Source organism: Lissotriton vulgaris, chromosome 3_1 (genome assembly GCF_964263255.1).
Source record: "Lissotriton vulgaris chromosome 3_1, aLisVul1.2, whole genome shotgun sequence".
Taxonomy (NCBI): Eukaryota; Metazoa; Chordata; class Amphibia; order Caudata; family Salamandridae; genus Lissotriton; species Lissotriton vulgaris.
The window spans coordinates 882,442,196-882,463,402 of record NC_141689.1 but is presented as its reverse complement, the minus strand read 5'-3'; the positions used below and the strand labels follow the sequence as shown (position 1 = coordinate 882,463,402).

General features: G+C 42.7%; 1 protein-coding gene across 1 annotated transcript in view; it reads left to right on the top strand.

Moving 5' to 3' along the window:
• The window catches only part of SLC1A1 (solute carrier family 1 member 1), a 400,763-nt gene that overhangs the window by 330,956 nt on the left and 48,600 nt on the right, over positions 1–21,207 (top strand). The window contains exons 9-10 of the mRNA XM_086961206.1: positions 16,278–16,400; positions 17,530–17,724. Coding sequence (XP_086817332.1) covers positions 16,278–16,400; positions 17,530–17,724 — 318 coding nt within the window. The remainder of the gene's footprint in view (positions 1–16,277; positions 16,401–17,529; positions 17,725–21,207) is intronic.

Here is a 21,207-nt window from a genome sequence, read left to right as displayed (position 1 = left end):
CACCCTACAGAAGATTCTGCCCATGCAACAGAATTTCCGTGTCAGCAGCTCTTTAAACATACTACAGGTTTGCCATGGCGGGGCCTGTCTGTGCAGGATACTGTTACTCAGCTTGGCATTTAATAGCTATTTGCCAAAGTTGTGCATTTCTCTTGGTAAAGCTGAGTACTCCCTGAGGGCAGGATGTGTTGTAGGGAAGAGGTAGGGCATGTGCATATATACGCTACATGTCTGAGTAGTGTATATCACCAAGTGATATGTTCAGTACTGTGAGGGGCCTGTTTCTCGCATTGATTAACACGGGGGATCTATTGAAAGGCTATTGAGCTGTATTTCCTACATGCAGAAGTGTAGCAGTATGATGTTTGGTAACATTGGGTTAGTAATGGCAAATCCTCTCTGATAGTGAGAGTGGATTTAACATTACTAAAATGGAAATGCCATTTTGGGAAAGTGAGCATTTCAATGCTCATGGCCCTCTGCGTACCTGTCAGCCTGTCTCCAATCCACATGTGGGAGCTGGGGGGACAGCTACATCTGTGCATTTTCTGATATACAACCATCCACTATGGGCACTCAAGGGAAACTGCAGACCTCTGATGTTGAGGTGACTCCCTGGGAAGGATAAGAGGGGTTGGAATTGGCACCTACATTCCAAGGAAAAAGGATGGGCCCCACTAAAGATATTGATCACGCCTCACAGGGTAGAATGGTAGACAGGACTAAATTTAGAGGGGGCCTGTGTATTTCAAAATGTGCCCTTTTGAACTGATCTCATCTTCAAAGGCCATTGTGGAGGAAGGGCTCCTGCGGAGGGGCTCCCAACTCAGAAGTTTACAGAGGCTTTTGATATTAGAACCATACTACGCTGGCACTACGCTGGCTCAACGCTGGGTCAACGCTGGGTCATCGACAAGAGGAACCATTGGGGCAGGAGGGACTACAACTGGATTATCTTCCGCCTTGCAGTTGCCTTGGGCTTGTTGTGATACAGCAAGGGGACTATCACTTGGTGGATCCTGACTGGATGTTGCTGGGCTGCAGCTAATTGCCAGCCGTCGTGGTCGGGATCTCTGAATACTCTCCAAGGCTGGTTGGCTAGCCTCTTGTCCATGAGATTCCGTCCTTTAATCTATTTTACTGTGCCAAAAAAAATTGCTTGAGAAAATACTGCTAACTTACTAAGCATTATTATTATTATTATTATTATTATGCTGTTTTGTTACGCGCTCAATTACTGCCGGAGTATCATGCCCCGAAATGAAAAAGAAAGAAACAGAAAAAGAGGAGTAGACTATGGGGAACAACTAAAAGGCCATCCTGAAAATATGGGTTTTCAAAGCTTTTTTAAAAGGACCAAAGTTCAGGGTAGCTCGCAAGAATAAAGGAAGGTCGTTCCAAGAGAAGCTGCTTTAACCACAACAGACTGCCCTCCCAGCCGGGAACGCCGGAAACATGGTACATGCAGCAGATGTTGAGCGGGCGAGCGCAAAGGTCTGTTGGGAGAATAACGACTAAATCGTTTCCTCAAGTAGGCAGGACCATGACCATTTATAGCTTTGTGAGCCAGTGTGAGAATTTTAAAAATGATCCGTTGTGGGACGAGCAACCAGTGCATTCTCTGCAAATGGATCTTTACACTCACACGGCTGGAAATATTACATAAAAGTCTGGCGGTGGCATTTTGGATTACCTGGAGACGCCTCACCAGATAGGCCAGGGAGCCGCTCAGCAAGGAGTTGGCATAATCAAGGCGCGATAGAATTAAGGCCCTCGCTACTGACTCTCTTGCTGTGGGAGGAAGATAAGGAAAAAACTTCAGTAGCGCTTTAAGGGTCCCAAAGCAACCCCCCGTCAGTTTCTAAATGTGCGCCTCGAACCGGAGGTCTTCACCGAACCAGAGCACCAAATTCTTAGCGGGAACATGAACTGAACAGGGGAACGGAAAGCCAACCGGCCAAAGTGTTTCTCTAAAACTAGGGGGAAAATGACTGTACAGCAAAATTTCCGTCTTATCCTCATTACATTTCAATTGTGCGGCAGCTAGCCAGTTAAAAACCGAGGAAAGACAGGACTGAATCAGCACTGTGTCCAAGACATCACTGGGCCACATAAATAGCAGCTGCGTGTCATTCGCAAAGGCAATAATTTTGGCCCCCAGTTGTTCAGCCATCTTTATCAGGGGGGTCAAATAAACATTAAAAAGCAATGGGCTCAACATGGAGCCCTGAGGGACCCCCATCGAAAGAGGCTTAGCCATAGATGAAAAGGGGGGAAGCCAGACCTGCTGGGATCTGGACGAGAGAAAAGATCTCAGCCAGTCCAAAGCTAAGCCCGTGACACCAATATCAGCTAGCCGAGAGAGAAGGCGCTGGTATGGCACAGTGTCGAACGAGGCAGAGAGGTCCAATAAAATTAGAGCCGCTCTGCCGCCATTGTCCAGACACTCCCTAAACGCTTCAGAGATTTCCACCAATGCAGACTCCGTGCTGTGCACAGCACGGAACCCCGATTGTGCCGGGTGGAGAGCACCTGACGAATCAACAAACTCGTTCAGCTGCCGAAATGCCATCTTTTCGCCCATTTTAGCCATAGCCGGAAGTAGTGAAATTGGCGGATAATTAGCGAGCACAGCAGGATCGGCACCAGCCATTTTAAGCAAAGGCAGCAGCTTAGCCTGTTTCCATTCGGCGGGCACAGTGACCGACTTTAAAGACAGGCCGACGATATGCGAAATTTCCTGTACCACCACCTCGGCTATGCCGGCGAGCACCCGCGCCGGACAGGGTTCAGTTGGAGACCCTGATTTCAGGGATTTAACCACAGCCAAAGTGTTGTCTACTGATGATGGCACAAACTCCGCCATCTTAGAGGTGGAAGACCCTAAGGAGGGGAGGAGTCGGGAAAGAAGTCCAAAGTGCTACAGGACCTATGACTAGACTGAATGGCAGTAATTTCTTGCTCAAAGAACAAGGAAAGACTAACACCACGCCACCTAGGCAGGTACCACCCGTTGCTCTGCGCAGGGGGAGAGGAAGCTTTTGACAATCGCAAAAATCTCACATCTAATATTGTTAGCCTTATCAATCCTATTTGCAAAGTACTCACCCTTTGCTGTTTTGATACAGGCATAGTAGTTCCTCTGTGCCCCCCGCAGAGCCGCCTTAGCCACAGGGCAGTATGCTTGACGCCAGGCCCCTTCTAGCTTTTTGCAGGCCAGCTTATGTGCGCGCAGCTCCGGAGAAAACTAAGGTTTGGACAGGGAAGAATGAGCTCTACCAGTGTTGCTACCTTTGGATGACGAAGCCACCCCAGCTGCAACCCATGCGTTGAAAGTCGGCACCGCCTTGGCCAGTTCATCACCCAGCACGGGCCGGCTCTCTCTCAGGGAGGCAGACAGAGTACACAAATTAATTTTCTTGGCACACACGGTTTTAACCGCTGTAGGGATAATTTTCTGGGCTGACCACGCAAATCTGATCAGCCGATGATCCGCCCACGTGAGGCCTTGCGGGGGTTCCACCCGAAGGGGAAAGTTCGAACAGATCACATCAAGCGTGTGGCCCCCAGAGTTCGTTGGCAGAGAGACCCATTGAGAAAGGTGGGCCAGATTAAAGAAATCCCACAAAGCTTTACACTCAGGGAGCTCCGCCACCTCAGCATGAATATTAAAATCAGCCAGCAGCAGAAAACACGGAAACCTCAGGGCCCGAGGAACCATAGCCTCCAGCAATGCTTTAAGAAATGGACCAGAAGGCCCTGGTGGCCGGTAGATTAAGGTGCCACCTAGAGTAAAATGGGGAGAAAGGACCAGGGAGAAATTCAAGGCTTCCCCGGCTCCTAACTCGTACGGGGAATCAACATGAAGAACCCAAGATTCTTCCAGAATAATTGCCAGTCCCCCTCCCCTTCCCAGTGCTCGATCTTTCCTGCATATTTTAAAGCCTTTAGGAATGGCCAACTCGGCATCCGGTGCATTGGCGCTGTTAAGCCAGGTTTCTGTCACAAACAGAATGTCCAAAGAGCCCTCTGCCAGAAGTTCAAATATAGCCGCAGCGTGCTTGCTCATCGATCGAGCATTAGCCAAAGCCGCTGAGATAGAGTGAGAGACCCTCGGGAGAGGAGGTTGACCAATCAGTGTAGCAGCACAGCTAAAGCCACAGACAGAGCAGGGGTTGAACATATCAAAATTCCCCACACCCCGTCCTGAGCCCAAACAATCCAAAGGACGCAGAGAGCGCAGCTGCTCACGTGTGTAAGAGATGGCGACCCTGTCTGGAACTTGCGACTGTAGGTCAGCGAGTCCTGCGTCCGCCACGGCTGAGGCACGGATGGGCGCAGACAGGCTGACCTTTGGCTTACCTTTGGCGCGCCTAAGGCGCGCCCGCCGCGCGACCGCTGCACGTCTAAAAGGGAATGTTATTAGCAAATAATATATGCATAGCCTTGGCATGCTGGTGTAATATGTTTTTATTTGTATTGCAAGTTTATGTCTCATATGTAAATAGAAGGACAAAGAGAAAACATGACATCACTCCCAATGTGCCTGCAATAAAAACTTGAAAGAAAAAAAAATAACCATTGCATATAATTTTAGCAGAACAGTACAAGGCCAGTTGCCATGTTACTAAGCAGATTCTCCTCATGACTAATAAATGGCAGACATGCGGTGGTCAGGCATACAAATAGATTTAGTTTTAAAACATATAGCAGGAAAATGTGATTCTGTAAAATTGAGATTGAATTACTGTATGCAGAAAACACACAGACATGGCTACAAAAAAGAATACAAATGCAATTAAAGAAAACATTAGCAAAGAAATTATTGGCCACCAGTCCTCTGACTTCTTTTTAGGTGGATCTGAACATGAGATACAGAAATTTTTTGTCACTGGCAGTGCAAGAAAGCCATTTATTGAAGTGGGTTACCCCATATTGTTGCAGGCAGTATGGTACAGGGCAACGAGAATACCAGTTCAACAAACCAATGGACTATGAGGGCTGACCACAAGCATCCTCAGTGTGTCTATAAATGTAGGTATTATTTTATTTGTGATTTTCTTTACATGAGGAGTGTGAAACATGTACAGTTGTCTCTAAGCCAGACATTTGCTGGTGAGTTTTAGATCTCGGTAACCAGAAAGTGCACATGGTTAGATTAGAAATGCCAGGACAAAGAAACTGAACGATGACCCCACTGACAGAAGCCTTGCAGTGACCATCATATAGAACCAATGAAAAGGACAGGTAGCTTTTTTATCCAACACAAACAAGAGGCGATGGCATCAGTGGGGCTTGAAGCAGGTGAAAATCACCCAGTTATATGAATTATATTTTAAAGCCTCGTCAATAAATAACTATACATGTCAATTCTGGACTCAAAAATACTTCAGTTATTAAAGGAGCTCTGTCTACGTCTGTAAAAAAGAAACCCATAACTAACCTACTCAAGGACATTTTCAGTATCTAATATAATGTTGCCTAATATAATGATGTATTGTCACATTTTTATCCAAGCACATAATAGTCCTTGAAAGATTACTGTGCTTTGAGGCTCACACCAATGTAGAAGAAAACACATTTCAAACAAATCTCAAATCCATACTTCAACTATTCAAAGCTACAACTAAAGTCATAGAGTCAGATGTACAACCCTTTTTTCTGGTCGCAAACGGGAAATCGGCCAGAATGCGAATGCAAAAAAGGTTACCGGCATGTATAAATGCTATTTTACGAGTCACTGATTCACAAAATAGCATTTCCAACTCTCAGTATTAGGAAGGGGCGGCCCTTCCTAATAGTGAGTCACCATGCCATGTACTGCTGTTTTGCGACTGCATGCGGCCGCAATACACTCACAGTTTACCACCTATTTCTACTAGGTTGTAAACCACTCGCAAATGCGAAAAGGTCTCCATGTCTCCAAGGGTCCCCTTTGTGAATGGATGCGTAAATATTTTTTAAGATCAGGCAGTGGTCCCAGGGACCACTGTCTGCCCTTAAAAAATGAAACTGAAAAGTTTCATTTTTCTTTTTTAAATCCATCCCAAAATCCTTTAAGGAAAACGGGCTGCATTCTCAGACATGGTGATCTGCTGACCCCAGCAGGCCACCATCCCTGGGAGTGCTAGCCACTCCCAATGGGGTTGCAAATTGCGACAGCCTCATTAATATTCATGACGTATGCAATTTGCAACCCCAATGGAAATCACGAACAGTGTCTGAGACAATGTTGTACATTAAGTTTAGCGAGTCGCAAATTGAGAGTGGCAATTTTGCACAATTTGCGACTCCGTAACCTTAATGGTCGTACATCTGGCCCATAGATACCAACAGGAAGAAATGTGGTCATAGTTACCTCTTTAGTTCTACAAATAAAATCTGGAAACAGCAGGAATCTTGAAATATTCTGTATGGTTGATTATGCATTCATGTTGGCAAACAATGTAGGAAAGCTATCAAGGAGCTTGTCTCAAAATTGTGACTGAGTCGCATACTGTGTAATATGGACTAGGATTAGGAGGGATTATTTTATGTTAATTTTCGGTACATGGTGAGGAATGTGAACAAGTATTTAGACAGTAGAGAATGGTTATAGTACACATTAAAAATTGAGCAACTCTGTGGCTTCTATGTAAATTCATGCTCATTTAAACCATACCGCTACATGTGCATAAAAGAAATGCAGAAAGAACAGTAAAAATAGCCAGTGGCGCTACAACTACCAAACAGACTGTATGTATAAATATATGTTTGTATGTGGTATTTTTAAAGCACAAATGAAGCTAAATGTAACCAGAGCACTATGGAGGGTCAAAGGCAAGCACACAGTCAACAAGTACTAGGAGAAGTAGCTGGGTTCTGGGAGCAGACGTGCACTGTTACTACATTGCAATATAGTGTTCTTTAAAGAGGTGAGTCTTCAACTCTTTCCTAAACTGGAGCAGTCATGATTGATACACGGATGTTGCTCCTGATCCTGGGCTTAGAAGGAAAGGCCTGTTACCCTGTTTTTCTTTTACATTTCTTAGTTTCCAGTCTGATTGTGTCCTGGTCGGGAATGTGGCAAGAGCCACTAGAGATGGCAAGCTTGTCTGCAAGACAAGCAGGCATGCTGACGATGAGCCATGATGGTTTTGTAAATAATGCATCTGCTTTTGGAGATGGAGCGGGCCAGGAAGGAAAGTCAATGGAGTTCCATCAGAATGGGGGTGATGTGATTATATGTCTTGAGGCCCTAGATAAGATGTGCTGAAGCATGTCAGATACCCTTAAAGGGGGGACCAATGTTGAGTCTTACAGGCCTTGAAGAAGGGCAATACCACCATTCAGAGTGAGGAAAAGTGCTTGAACAGCAGTTTTGAATTTGTTTTCTGGAAGGGACAGTCTCACTTTCTTTAGAAGAGAGAGCTGGTAGTTTGCACATTTTTGGCAATGTGTTCCTTGAGGGTAAGGTTGATGTCCAAGGTGAATCCAAGTGACCTGGCATTCAGTGAAGGTTCGGATTAAAGTGTAGAATGGTTGTTGTGTTTTGGCATATAACAGTAATTCTGTCTTAGTAGGGTTGAGTTTCAGGTAGGCACTGGGCATCCAGGTTTGGATGAGATGCAAGCAGTGGTTAAGGCATTGGATGTCTTCGACAGAGGAGACCTGCAAGTAGAGTTGTGTTTTACTAACATATTGTTGAAGTTTGATGCTGTTAGGGCTTCATTTAAAGGTTGAAATTGACATGGGACAGTATGGAACTTTAAAGTGATAGGGATCTTGTGAGACCTGGAACTGTCCATGTGAAAGAACTGGTATCCGATGGAGGTGAACCCAATGAAGGACTTTGCTAGTGAATTCCATTCAAGATTCCTGGATGTGGATGAGGGTGGAACGGTCGACTGTGTCGAAGGCAGCTGAGATGTCTATCAATATCAGTGTTCAGTAGGGCATCATCTACAATGTGTAAGGTAGCCATCTTCATGCTCAAACACGACCTGAACCCAGATTGATAGTTGTGCAAGGGCTAGTTAGCAGACTGTGAGTGGCATAAATCCCCAGGCATGTCCATATTTATATTTGTATTTAACTGAGTTGTGTAGTGCCCCATACTTCTGCAGCAGCTAGCTTTAGTGTACATGCAGAGTGACTACGCAGACAAGATGAAAAGGGACAGACAGTGGGAACAAGCACCAGATAAGATGTAAAAGACAAAAGTGATGAGCAATCAAATGGAACCATATTGTGTAGAATGACCCCCTTCGGAGGGCTTCTAGTGCTATTGACATATAACAGAATTGTATTGTGCACATTGGAAGTCTTTTTAGGCTTTGCTACTAACAGGTTCTCCTGTTTAACAGACATCATGGTACCAAAAACGTTCATGTAAGAAGTAGAACAGAGAGAGTGAGCAATGGGCTGTCCCTTTTCAACCACTGGCTGAATGTTTTTAATAGTTTACCATTGCTTGGTTGGGTAGGCCATCGAGCTACTGGCATTTTGTGAAAAGTTAAGCTGTCCCACTGTTTGGTGATTGGACAACAAGAGGTAACCCTACACACACTTCTGCTGCCTGTCCTATTGGTGCTCTTACTTTCTCTGCATTCCTCAGTTCCTCACTACCTTTCTGGCTCACTTCCTCCGTCTTTGTGTTCTGCTCTCTCACCCTCTCTGTAATCCTGCTTTCCGTCTTTAGGTCCTCTTTTTTACTCCCGGTCTACTGATCCAGCAGAAGCGTTCTTAATTTTTATGGGCACAGACATAGATATCCCACCACACCATAAACTTTATCCTCAGTAATATAATTCACAAAAAATACAGAGTTTGGGCCCATAGAAATTCTACTTGCAAATCACAAGGTCCTCCGATAGATCTTTGTAAGAGCTAATAGGGATGCAGATAATTAGAGATGAAAGCCATTCCTTCATGAGGACCTGTAATGAAGTAATGCCTATCTAACAACAATAAATGAAACTACCATAACTTGTCAGAAACAAATTTATCAATAAGTAAACAAACTTAGTATATTTATCAAGGCACTTTTATCTAATCATCAAAATGAGTGTTAAATACACAATAATACATTAGAACGTTTAGTACATGGGTTTCATTTGAAATACAGGTAAATCAAAATATCATCACAGTTCAAAGCAAATCATATCAAATAACTGGTGTGAGATGAGAGAAAAAATAAACGGACATTGCAAATACAGGATGCAGTTTTAGTACTAATACGAGCCAAAGTTCAGTTGTAGATTATCAGAACTGACATTAAGATGAACTAATGCACAGCATGCAATAATCTGAATATTCAAACCTTCAGTTGAAAGTTATAGCCTTCTCATCTTCACCAACCAAGGATGTGCAGGGGGAAAACAGGAGAGTTTAGTTAAGGATATTCAGAGTTTGGACCAACAGAATGTCACAGCCAAACATTTTCAAGGAAATAGCCGCACACGTACTTTTCCCACAAAGCTTTTATACCTTGGAATGTTTGTAACTCAAGGCCACAAATGTAGATTCTTGCACAGTTTTCATAATTCTATTGGTTGAGATCCATGGTCTGATTGTGGAATGATCATTCTTTTGGAAGTAGGAAATACATTTGCAACTCAACATGTCCTCACTCTCATTTCCCAGTTGGCTTGCAACACAATTGACACAATTATTCATAGGGAGAGAACATTCGAACTGTAAGAAGGAAACTTCAATGATTATACTTGTAACTAAAACAAATTATCTCAGCATTTTATTCTATTTTGAAGGAAATAATGAAGAACAAAATAAATGTCTTTAAGGCCTGCAAAGAAAAAACATAATGCATTTTAGGGCCTACATGGAAAATCAAAAGAGTGTTAACATTAAAATACTTGAAGAAAACATAAACGCATAAGAATATATTATAACTATCATTACACTACCTTCATAAGCATAGATGAATCATATTTCATTAATAAACATTTTTGCAGTTTTAGATCTACTTTTAAGAAAATATAGCAAACTCATTTCAATGGAGAAATCTTTACAAATCATACTTTGCTAAAAATGTACCACTGCATTATTATTTTTCCCATTATAATCATGACTCATTAGTAGTTTTTCTCTCTCTCGTAAATCTCTCAGCTTCACCAGTTTGCAACCGTTCTGCATGCTTTTACAATGCACTTTAAAAACAAATCGCAGTGTTTAACGAGAAACAATGTTAGTCATGTGTATTCTTTTAAGCACGTTAGTAATTCACATACAATGAGCAGGAATTGACCCAGCAAAATCATTCTTAAATACTCATGCCTCACTTCCTCCCTCGTTGCGTTCTGCTCTTTCACTTTTTCTCTAATACTGCTTTCCATCTCTATGTCCTCTTTTTCACTCCCTGTCTACCTTTCACCCATCTTCCTCTTTCCATGTGTGGAACCCCTGCAGTGTGAGGTGCTGACCCCTTTCCATCCTCCTCTTACCGTGAGATGAATGGAAGCCTGCAGCATGTTACGTGAGGTGCTTTCACTTTCCACTGTGACTGTGAGGCTCTAGTGTTCCCTGATACTCAGGCTTGGTAAAGCACACCCAGCCGTTAGCTCCCAGGACTGGGGGGTTCCACCTGGATGGAGTCAAGCCTGCATTTCACCCACCTAGGACTGTGATCCACTGGTGCCCACCGTCCACAATAAAATGACTATTATAATCACAGAGAAGTATTACAGTCTTCATCTAGGATAAAAAAAACTAAGCAATAAATGATAGACATGTGTAAGTAAATTTTAAAAAGTATGTTGAAGCGACACTCTCTCTCTCTCTCTGATCTGGCCTGCAAAAAACAAAAGCACAGATTTTTGTGTTTTGAAGTTCTCACTTTTAGTCAACTATCCTTTTCCAAAGTATAGTACAGTTTGTGTACGTCAGTTGTATGACAATTACCAGTAGAGAAACCTATCCCTCCCTCTTCCCAACTTCGAAAAACAACAACAAATCCAACCAGCATAGCCTCCTACATGATCTTTAAGTATCAAGGGTAGTGTACTGAAAGGAAGCCCGTAAGTGCTAAAACAGTCCTCAGGATATAGACTTATGTTCCCCTGTAAGCCCTTCTGGGTCTTCCCAAACATTAGCAATTTAGTATGAGGTCAGGAAATGTCGTGCCCCCCTCGGATAAATAAGACAATAGCGGAACCCACATCGCTTCAAAGTTTTTTAATGATCACCTAAAACCTGGCAAAGCTGCTCCAGAACCATCGGGCGCTATAGTTGTAAATGCAATTGAAAAGGGGTGTGAGGATTTCCAACATCCAGTGGGACACAAGGATCACCTTCATGGCTCTCAGGCAGTACCACAGGAATAGCCAAACTAATTTCAAATAATGCTTCGATAGAGGGGTTGAGATATCAATCAAACGCTACTTTATATTGTTCCTCCAATCCCAAGATGCTGTAAGATCTTTTCCCCATATACTGCCATAATGTGTCAACTGTTCCTCTTTCACCTGCTTACTCAAAATCCCAGTGTCACACCCAGTGGTCAATTTGTAAAAAAATAAGTGCTGGGCTTTCATCAGGAGGCGGCTTGCACCAGCCCATTTCTCCTGTTAGCGCCACCTAAAATAGAACCAACAACAAACCCTGAAAGTAGGGAGCGGATGTGACATAATGTCCAGAGCTGCCAACTTCTGAGCTGGGGAACCAGAATCGAGTCTCGGCGTCAGCTCAACATTCTGTGATTCTGAGAACATCAATTAATAATATTATTTCATAAATAAATGTGCCTTTAACTGGCGCTCATGAATAGCGCTGGTGTTGATAATTAAGTGCCGTGCTGAGCAACGGAAACCACCTACTCAAAATTTAGCTCTGGTCACACCTGTGTGTAATGGAATCATTCAACTTTATCTAAGTTTCTGGTTGCAAGTTTTGAATGACTAAACCCCCTTATGAACCATAGTGGCAATTGCGAGACATGTCTCTCTCTTTCATTTATCAGATGAGTTGGGATCCAATGCAGGAGTGAAGGAATCGGAGTGTGTGGCAAAAGATAAGTAGTCCGACGATCGCCATCCCCTATCCCAGACCGTAAGAATAGCATTAGTAGGTCTGGTGAGGTAGACATTAAGGGGTGTGCCAATTTTAGGGTTCTATGCCCCGCTCAATGAGGATGAACGTGATAGCCTATCATTGAGGTTAATTTTGGAAGTAGGTGTTATAGCCTTAGCCCTAGAGATACATTTTGGCTTAAAACACATTTGGCAAGTTTTGTTTATTTTAAGCTTCTGTCTTTCGAAGTTGCAGAGTACAAAAGATGCAGTTAGTGGGAACGAGCGCAAAGCTGATACATCTGACTTGCATTTTTTTGGTACAAGACCGAGTTATTGGCTTTAGCAATGCTTGTTCGCTAAAAGCTATACCTTTTGGCCATGTTCATGCTTGTTACATTACGTTAAGAAGTGTTTCTTGAACTGAAAAAAGTTCCTTGCAGGGGAAAGTATCCAATGTCATTTCCATCATGTTTCAAACTTCTAATACAATGGAGAATCACACAATCTGATTCTAATCATAAACTGTCCTTTACATATGTATTTTATCCAAAGAACTTTACAGAGAACATTCCGATATTCAATCTTTTTTACTCAGCTGAATGTGGTATGCTTTTTACCAACACAAGCAGGATGAATGGCTGAGTCACTCTTGCCGGGATTCAAACCTATGCCCTGCAGATCGCCGCATCGAGGGTTGCCCTTGCAGCGCTATCTTACCAGCCCTATTACTCAGGTCACTGCTTTAGTAGTTTATTGTTGACTGAGTCTATCCTGATGGTGAGCGAAGCGGGTGATGAAATACACCATACGTATTACATTTTTACAAACAAAGTGTTTGATTGGAGTTTCTAAGTGACTAACTTTTCCAGTAGTTGGCAGTTTTAGATCAGTCTATACTTGGAGAGATAGAATTATATCCTTTTGGAGTTTTTTTGTTTCTGGTATGTGGCTATCCTAGTCACCTTGGCAGCCAATGGTACTGAATCTTGTCCAATGAAAGTATTATTCATATTGACCATTTCTTGCAAGGAGGTTTGGCTAAATATTTTAAATAGTCTCCCTAAGCATGGACAATGCTGAAACATTAAGGGATCTAAATATTTTTAAGGCCTACTCTGAATTGGTTTGAGACTGAATAATGTGCCTTTTATGGCCATTTTCAAACTGATGTTCGCCATAGCTCCAGGCACTGAATGGAAGTCAGTACTTTCATAGGATAGGACATTCAAGAGTAAATCCTCATGGATCCTAGCAGCTCATGAGATGGTGTGCAAAGAATGAAAACCAATGATCATGGGGTGTTTTTTTCTAATAATGTTCCATTGCTAAAGAGCAGATTTGGCACAGTGTGCCACAACCTTATTTTACTTCTCTTTCTGGGGATATATAACAACGACACTTATAAAGTCTCTCTTATATTAATAAGAGTAAAGATGGGCTTGATTCACAAATCTTCTGCAGACCCAAGTATTGTGTAACTAAGTGATGTGTGACTTAATCTGCTCATAGGACCAGGTTGTGGGTATTTCTGGGCGAGAGCAATTGCAAAAGTACACAAACTCCCACAACATTTTCAGACCTTTGAAGGCAGTTTCCCACAATAATGCGCTTTTACATGTACTTGTTTAAACTAAAGACTTGTAGTAAATGCATATTTAAGACAGGAGAGCAAAGGGGACATCCCCAAACGTGGATGGGGTGTAGACGAATGCGTTATTATGTGGAAAGATGTTTTCCCCATGGAAAACCACAGAAAATAGTTTGAAACTGTAAATTATACAATTACCTTGCGTAAATGTACACTTCCATAGTGTGCATACCGTGTGCGAGTCGCCCCCCACCCCCTGCAAAACATGTGGCCACATAAAAAGACATGAAGCAGGTTGTGGTCGTTCACTACGTAGTCCTTTATTAAATCTTAAAGCAGTGTAATTAATCCTGTATTCATTTTGATTAAGGTACTCGACCATTTTCTTCCAGGCAAAGGTATACACAATATTATTTACAATCCAATCATGGCCATACCTCTTCATCATGGCCCCCTGTGCTTGTTGTGCCAGCAGGCCCCAACTCGCACTGTTTCAGTTGTAACTTTCCGTGCTAGTCCTCCTCCCAGAGAGAGGCACTACCACTGGGGACTGCTTCCGTCTTGGCCCCACCGTACCGGGGTATACCCCCTCCAATGTTCTTAAACATATACACCGGCATCTTGGGTAGGGCAGGAGAGTCTAGGACCACCAGCAGGTCAGTCCCCCCTCCCGCCAGCCCAGAGCCCCCACAATGAATGCTTGCCCTGTTGAGGGTCAGCCAGTCCAGGCCAAAAAGGAAGTCCACACCCTTTTCTTGCCTGGGCCCCCGCCATTCTCGTCCTTATTTGTAGGGATGGGTGGGTAATTCATCACTGGTCTGCTGCCGCCGGAGCTGCTTAGAGAGGACAGAGAGGGTTAATTCTGCCCCTCCCCATGCTTTTATACCCCCGGAGAATGGGAGGTCCACCCTGCCCCTCTGATGACGTTGCGCTCGCGTGGGCCTGCCTCACCTTCCACCCCTCTTCTACCTTGCTGTCTCCTCCCTGTCCCCTTTCTACCTCGAGGACATCTATTCTGGCTCCCGCCCGGAATGCCACTAAGGGCGCCACGCCCCTAGGTGCGGGTGGCGCCGCTCAACGTTGACACACGCATGTGAGGAACAAAGAAATCCACAACTACGCAAGTGAATCTGCAAGGCAACTGTCACAGAATATTGGGAGGAGTTGAATAATCTTGTCAGTGCTTAATTTGTAAAACAAAGCGTGTCAGTGCTCAAAGCGCTGCATAGAAAACGGGGGCCAGCGCTGTTAAATGTCAGTGTGCCAGTTACCAAGGCTGCACAGTCTTCAAACATGTCCCTTTATCTCACTCTTGCAGGTCCCTCATTTCTACCTTTGTGACGAATTTTCCATATTTCTCTTCCTCCTGTTCCCCTTTATGTGTTTCTCCCTTTCTTGCTCGCCGGAAATGTCCGATGAGGGAAAATAAGTGCTGTTTCCCAGAAATTAGTGTTGGTGGCCTCCACAAGCAACCACTGGCTCAACTTAAGCACTGACTTTTAATGAATTTTATGATTGTCTCAAATTTTCTGTAAATGTAGGAGGAAACTAACGGGTGTATATTTGTGACTACTTTTGTGATTCGGACCTTATGCTGCAGAATCGCAATGTACCTCAAAATGTAAATTTCAAGTTACTCAATGCTGTTGTAAATCACGTTACTAGTTTGTGAACCACAGAAACGTGGAATGCGCAGGGTATTACTGTGTTAGCCACCATTTCGAGGTGCAGACAATGGTGCAGCGTTATCACACCTATTAAATAGAGGGCCATCTTAACAGCATTATAGGCCCCGGGGCAAAGCAGTGCACTAGGCCCTGTCTACACAACCACTCACAGGAATAAAAATGTTTAACGGAAAATAAGAAGTCATTTTTGATAGGCTTGGGGCCCCTACGCTCGTGTGGCCTCATGCAGTGAGTAAATATGCACCATGTGGAATCCGCATTTACCAGGAGCAGTATTGTTTCACCAAATTTGAGTCTTTAAAGTGGGAAGTCTCACAAAAACGGGCATAGTTACTTCGGGCAATTCCTATTGCATTTGTAAAGAATACATTACTTTTGGCAATACATTTTGTATTTGTTAAAAATACATTATTTTGGGCAATTATTTATATATTTGTAAAGCAGTTATACTTTAGTATCAATACATGCTTTTGTGTCGATACATGCTTTAATGTCAATTTGTATACAGCAGTTTCATAACCACAATGGAGTGCTGTATCCAGATATTTAATAGAAACAGAACCTCCCCTGAACATTCAAATACAATCTGGGCAGATACATCACCTTTATTGAACTTCTGGATTCTATTGAAGTAGTATGGGTCTTCTGCTGCCAACACTTTGTCATCACAGAAGGCGCCACGCCTGTCTTTTTCATGTACTGTTATGGCTTTCATTAATATTGTTCAGATGTGTCGAATAAAACACGAGAGCCCGCTGTCTGTTGCTTGTTTCCACTGCTAACAATAGCTCTAAGTCTTTGCAAGCTTTGTTGTTGATATTAAATGCACAGTGTGGATACATTAATCTTTCACAATAAAGCCTGCATCACGTGTGCCTCCACTTGCTGTATGTCATTGCTTAATTAAACCAGATTTAAAATAGAATGTATTTATCTGTGTTTCCCTCTTTTGTTGCAGAATGTATTTATCTGTGTTTCCTTCTTTTGTTGCAGACTTGCAATCCACTCAGTTGTCATCCTGCCTTTAATCTACCTTGTTATAGTCAGGAAAAATCCTTTCCGCTTTGCCATGGGAATGGCCCAGGCTCTCCTGACAGCCCTCATGATCTCCTCCAGGTAAAGGGAATGAAATGAACAGGCAATCAGTTTCAGATTCCTAATTAATTATACGTAGATAGCTCAGGAATTTACATGATTTGCCCAGTCTGAGGTGGCTAAGTCAGTGACTCACTGCAGGCGAAAGGGGGAGGTTTTTACTAGGGAAAACATTTCTGTTAGGATATGGTTGGGTTCTTTCAGCTCACCCCAATTTTCTCTAGAGGCAATATGAGACTTGGAATTATACAAACACCTAGTAACGTGACAGATTTATGTGGCAAAGTGATTCCTATGCCTTGACATGTTGCACCTTTAGTGAATCCAATTGTTTACATGACACGCATCTTACGCTCTCGACCCCACAACTCACACTGAAAGACAAAAAAACAAAGCCGGCTCGAAGCCACACTTCGTAGGGTTCAATGCCTGACATTAAAATGACACCGGAACTGATTGATGTACTCCAGTTGTTTCTGTTTTTTCAAAGTCACATAATGAATGTTTTCAAAATGGTTTTACCCTGTTTATCCGGCAGCCATTTTGGAATGTCTGCAAGCATATTTTGTTTGCTTTGGATCTTATTTCGTAGTCTCTTTCCTCTGCCCTCCTTTCTGGCAAAATGATTAATACAAAGGGGTGGTCCTTACTGCCTGCTGGAATGCTCAGTCTTTTTTAGGTCGAGTATTCGAGACCTCTTGTATATACTTTAGTATATACTTATATGTGTATGTACTGTGTGGGCTGTGGAGGTTAGCCCTAGGAATTGTCTGCTTCTGCTTAGGGACTTTTTTTTCTGTACAAGTGCCTCTATTTAACTGTCTTGATAGAAAACGACCAGCAGAGGTCAGTAAAATACCAGAATAGCTTTCTGCTAAGCGACTTTTACATTTTAATGCCAACTGCCTCTATTTAACTTTCTTGACAGTTAATAACAAGCAGAGGTCAGTAAAATACCAGAATCACTTTAGAATTCTGGTAGAAGGAGATTCCAGTCCATAGAAATTGCCTTCCACGAGCACCCGTAGACAGTAATATTTCTTTAAAATCTTGTATTTTCACCCAGGCTAATGTGCTGCATAGCTAAATACATATAAAGTGCCAAAGGCGAGACCGATTACATTGCAAATGCTTGTTTTCTATTTGCCAGTTCAGCAACTTTGCCGGTAACCTTCCGTTGCGCTGAGGAAAAGAACCATGTGGACAAGAGAATCACCAGGTTTGTTTTACCTGTCGGGGCAACAATCAACATGGATGGGACAGCCCTCTACGAAGCAGTAGCCGCAGTCTTTATTGCACAGCTGAATGATATGGAGCTAGATGTTGGAAAGATCATCACCATCAGGTGAGGTTACACCATTATATTATATGTTCGTGCGGAGCTAAAATATGCAGCTTACAGAACACATTCTCTCCCTAATACAATGCTGGGTAAGGACTTCCAGGCTCTGACATTAGAGCTTACTTCTCTTTTTATAAGACTTCATATAAGGGTTAAGCAATCCAAACTCAGTGACAAGACCCTTCTTACTGATTTAAATCTGCTTCGGATGATGTTGAATTGATTTTCAGCAGATCCATCACTAGAATGCTTTAAGCGTACATGTTAGTCTGAAAAAATAATGGATTTGAATGCTTCGTACACTGACCGCAAAGAAGTTAGCTAATGATTTGAAACTTCATAAAATAACTACTAAAATATTTATTTGGACAAATTTCAAAACCATGCTAACATGCTATCAGACTTCAGATCTTTAAGTACATTATGGTAAGTCTATTATATTGAATTATGTAGCAGCAATATTGTAATGCTAATTTTATAAAAACACAAGCTTGTTCACACATAAGTGCCTAAAGTGGATTCATACCAAGACTGAGACAGCTAGAGATCCGAGCAATAGTTCCAGCTGACAACATTGAAGGTCCCAAAACTGAAAAAAACAGCTCTAGAATAAAAAAAGGAATGAATTTTCAGCCTTAGTTCTAAAAAAAGTGTCACGTAATTGACAGAGCAGCGTTTCCACAAACTGCTTATAAAAGAACTGGAGCACTAAAATAAATTCTCTGAAATAACACCCACCAGGCCAAGGTTCCCATTGTAATATAGTGTTATCGACCATTGAAAAGTCAGTAGAAAACTCATTAAATCAACGTTTCATGTTGTCCTCTTTTGTGCATGTGTGCCTGCTTTCTGAGCCCCTTGTCGCTTTGGTATTACAGAGTGGGCTGTAGACATTTACCCAGCCTCTTTTGTATAGATCACACAGGAGCATATGTAGCGCTGCCCAACCTGGAGGAGGCTGACAATGTATTCTCTATGTCAAAAAGCACTGTTGAAGAATAATTTACCTGAAGGTTGGTGAGTGGCAGTGGCGGCTTCTCCGCTATGGCGGAGGAGTGTCGCACCACTGCTTTTAAGCAGTGCATAGTAGAAACATAAAATGGTAATAACTTTGCGTTATTATCATTTTATGTTTCGTGCTGCTTTGGGGGCGGGTGGGCGGGCGGGGCCGCTCTGCCTTCTGAGTAGGGTAGGGGAGGAGTGCATTTGCCCACTCCTAAGTGCGCAATGATTGTTTGATCGGCCCTCTGGGTCTGCCCAAGCCAATCATGCACACTTTCCCAGTCTCCATGCAGGCTGCATTACAACCTTCGTGGATAGCATGCCCAGGCCCCCATTCCCTGTTTGAGCATCAAACCAGGACTCTCAAAAGCAATCACCACACTGCATTGCAGCATTGTGATTGGTCAGGGGAGCCTGGGTGCTTACCAATCACAACGCTGCATTGCAGTGTTGTGATTGGTCAGGGGGACTGCAGTACTTCCTGTTCCTCGAGCTCCATGAGACCCCCTGTGCGAACCCCCTGTGACCACCCGCTATCCCCCAGCAACCGCCCTGCCAACCACGAACAATGCCGGCCACCACTGGTGACTGGTTTACTACCTTCAGCCTCATAGACAACTTTCATATCGTCAAAGACAAACCAGAGGGTGCCTGGTTCTTGGACATTTTTTTCAGAGGCATGGTTACTATTTTTCATAAAGGATGTTCATAGAAATTATGTAAATGGACTTCTTTGTCAGTCTGCAAAGAGAGCATTTCATCTGTTTAGAAAGGGAGCATTTTGAAAGCTATGCTTATCATTTAGAGATTAAAGGTTTGTCACTATCTACCTCCATTGGTGCCTGCACCTTCCCATCCACTAATTTATTCCTGCATTTAGTCACTCAGATCAGTTTCTGAGTGACCACGTCAGAGTCCCTCTAATCAATTTCTACTCACCAGATCAGCTTCTTCTATGACAAGGAAAGTGTCTAATCATCTACTTACTAGCACAGTCCTTCAACAAAGATTTGGCCCAAAAATTATGCTTAAAAATATAATACGTATATCATTTGAATTAGTCTTGATTGTTTGATCGGCCCTCTCAGGCCGCCCAAGCCAATCATGCACACTTTCCCCGTTCTCCCTGCAGGCTGCATTACAGCCTTCATGGATAACATGCCCAGGCCCCCATTCCCTGTTTTAAATCATGTATTTGCTATTAAACCATTGATACCTTATTTGTATTATGATATTGTTATGGTTTTAATTAACTTAAACAATAAAGAATTGATTGTTTGATTGGGATATTGACAAGTGAAGAATTATCATAGAAATGTAAAAACCTTCAACCTGCATGCCTTTATTTTCGCGGGCACTTATATAAAAATCGCTGCGTTTTTACAAAAAGGGACGATTTCGCGGGCACTTTTGTAACAATCTGTGCATTTTTTACAAAAGTGCAGATTTCACAGCAAATCACGAAATCCTGGAAGCTCTGCTTAGGGGTGACATATATGTAGTGAACGGGCAGTTTAAGGCTCTGCAAATAACTTTAGCAAGTCACTGCGGAAGTCAACTGCGCACACAGGCCCTGCAGTGGCAGAGGCCTGAGACAGGTTTGAAAGGCTACTTCTACGGGTGGCGCAAGCAGCTCTGTAGGCTGTAGGCCCACTTGTAACAATTAATTTACATGCCCTGGGAATATGGGATACCACTGAGCAAGCGACTTACATGTAAATTAAATATGCCAAACAGGTGTAGAGCATGTTTAAAGGCGAGAGCACATGCAATTCAGCACTTAATAGCAGTGGTAAAGTACCCAGAGTCCTAAAGCCAACAAAAACAGGTCAGAAATAATACAGGAGGAAGGCAAAAAGTTTGGGGACCACTCTGCAAAAAGAGCCAGGTCTAACAAAATGCTTTTAAAGACTCTTAAGTACAGGATTCACATTTCGGATTTGAACAGCATTCATAAGAAGGCAGAAGGAGAGACGTCTAACAACTTAGTAAATACACCAATATTCCGATAATAAGACCTTTTTTGCACAATTGTAAACATGGGTAAGATTTTCAACAAAGGGGGTAGTCCTTTTCACTTTTAGTCACACACTTTAACTCATTTGTGACACTTCTCCACATCTAATATGGTTCTTAAATTGACACATAGCATAATACAGACTATATATTACTTTAGGGGTCTCTATATTATGTTTATGATCTAGAACACAAATGTAAATATCCACTTTGGCACAAAGGTGAGCTGAGGCGCTCACTCATTTTAATGAATATAGGAATTATTGTGCTTTTGGTGATGGAAGTGTCAACAGTATGCATATGTTCCTTCAAAAGTCAACACAGAATTTATTGTACAACTCGTATGTAATTTTCTTAGCCCTGAAAAACATCAATTATCATAGAAATGTAAAACCTTATCCCTGCGAAACTGAGTTTATGATGCCTAAATATGAAGACGTGTACGCATATCAATAGTTTGGAACTGTC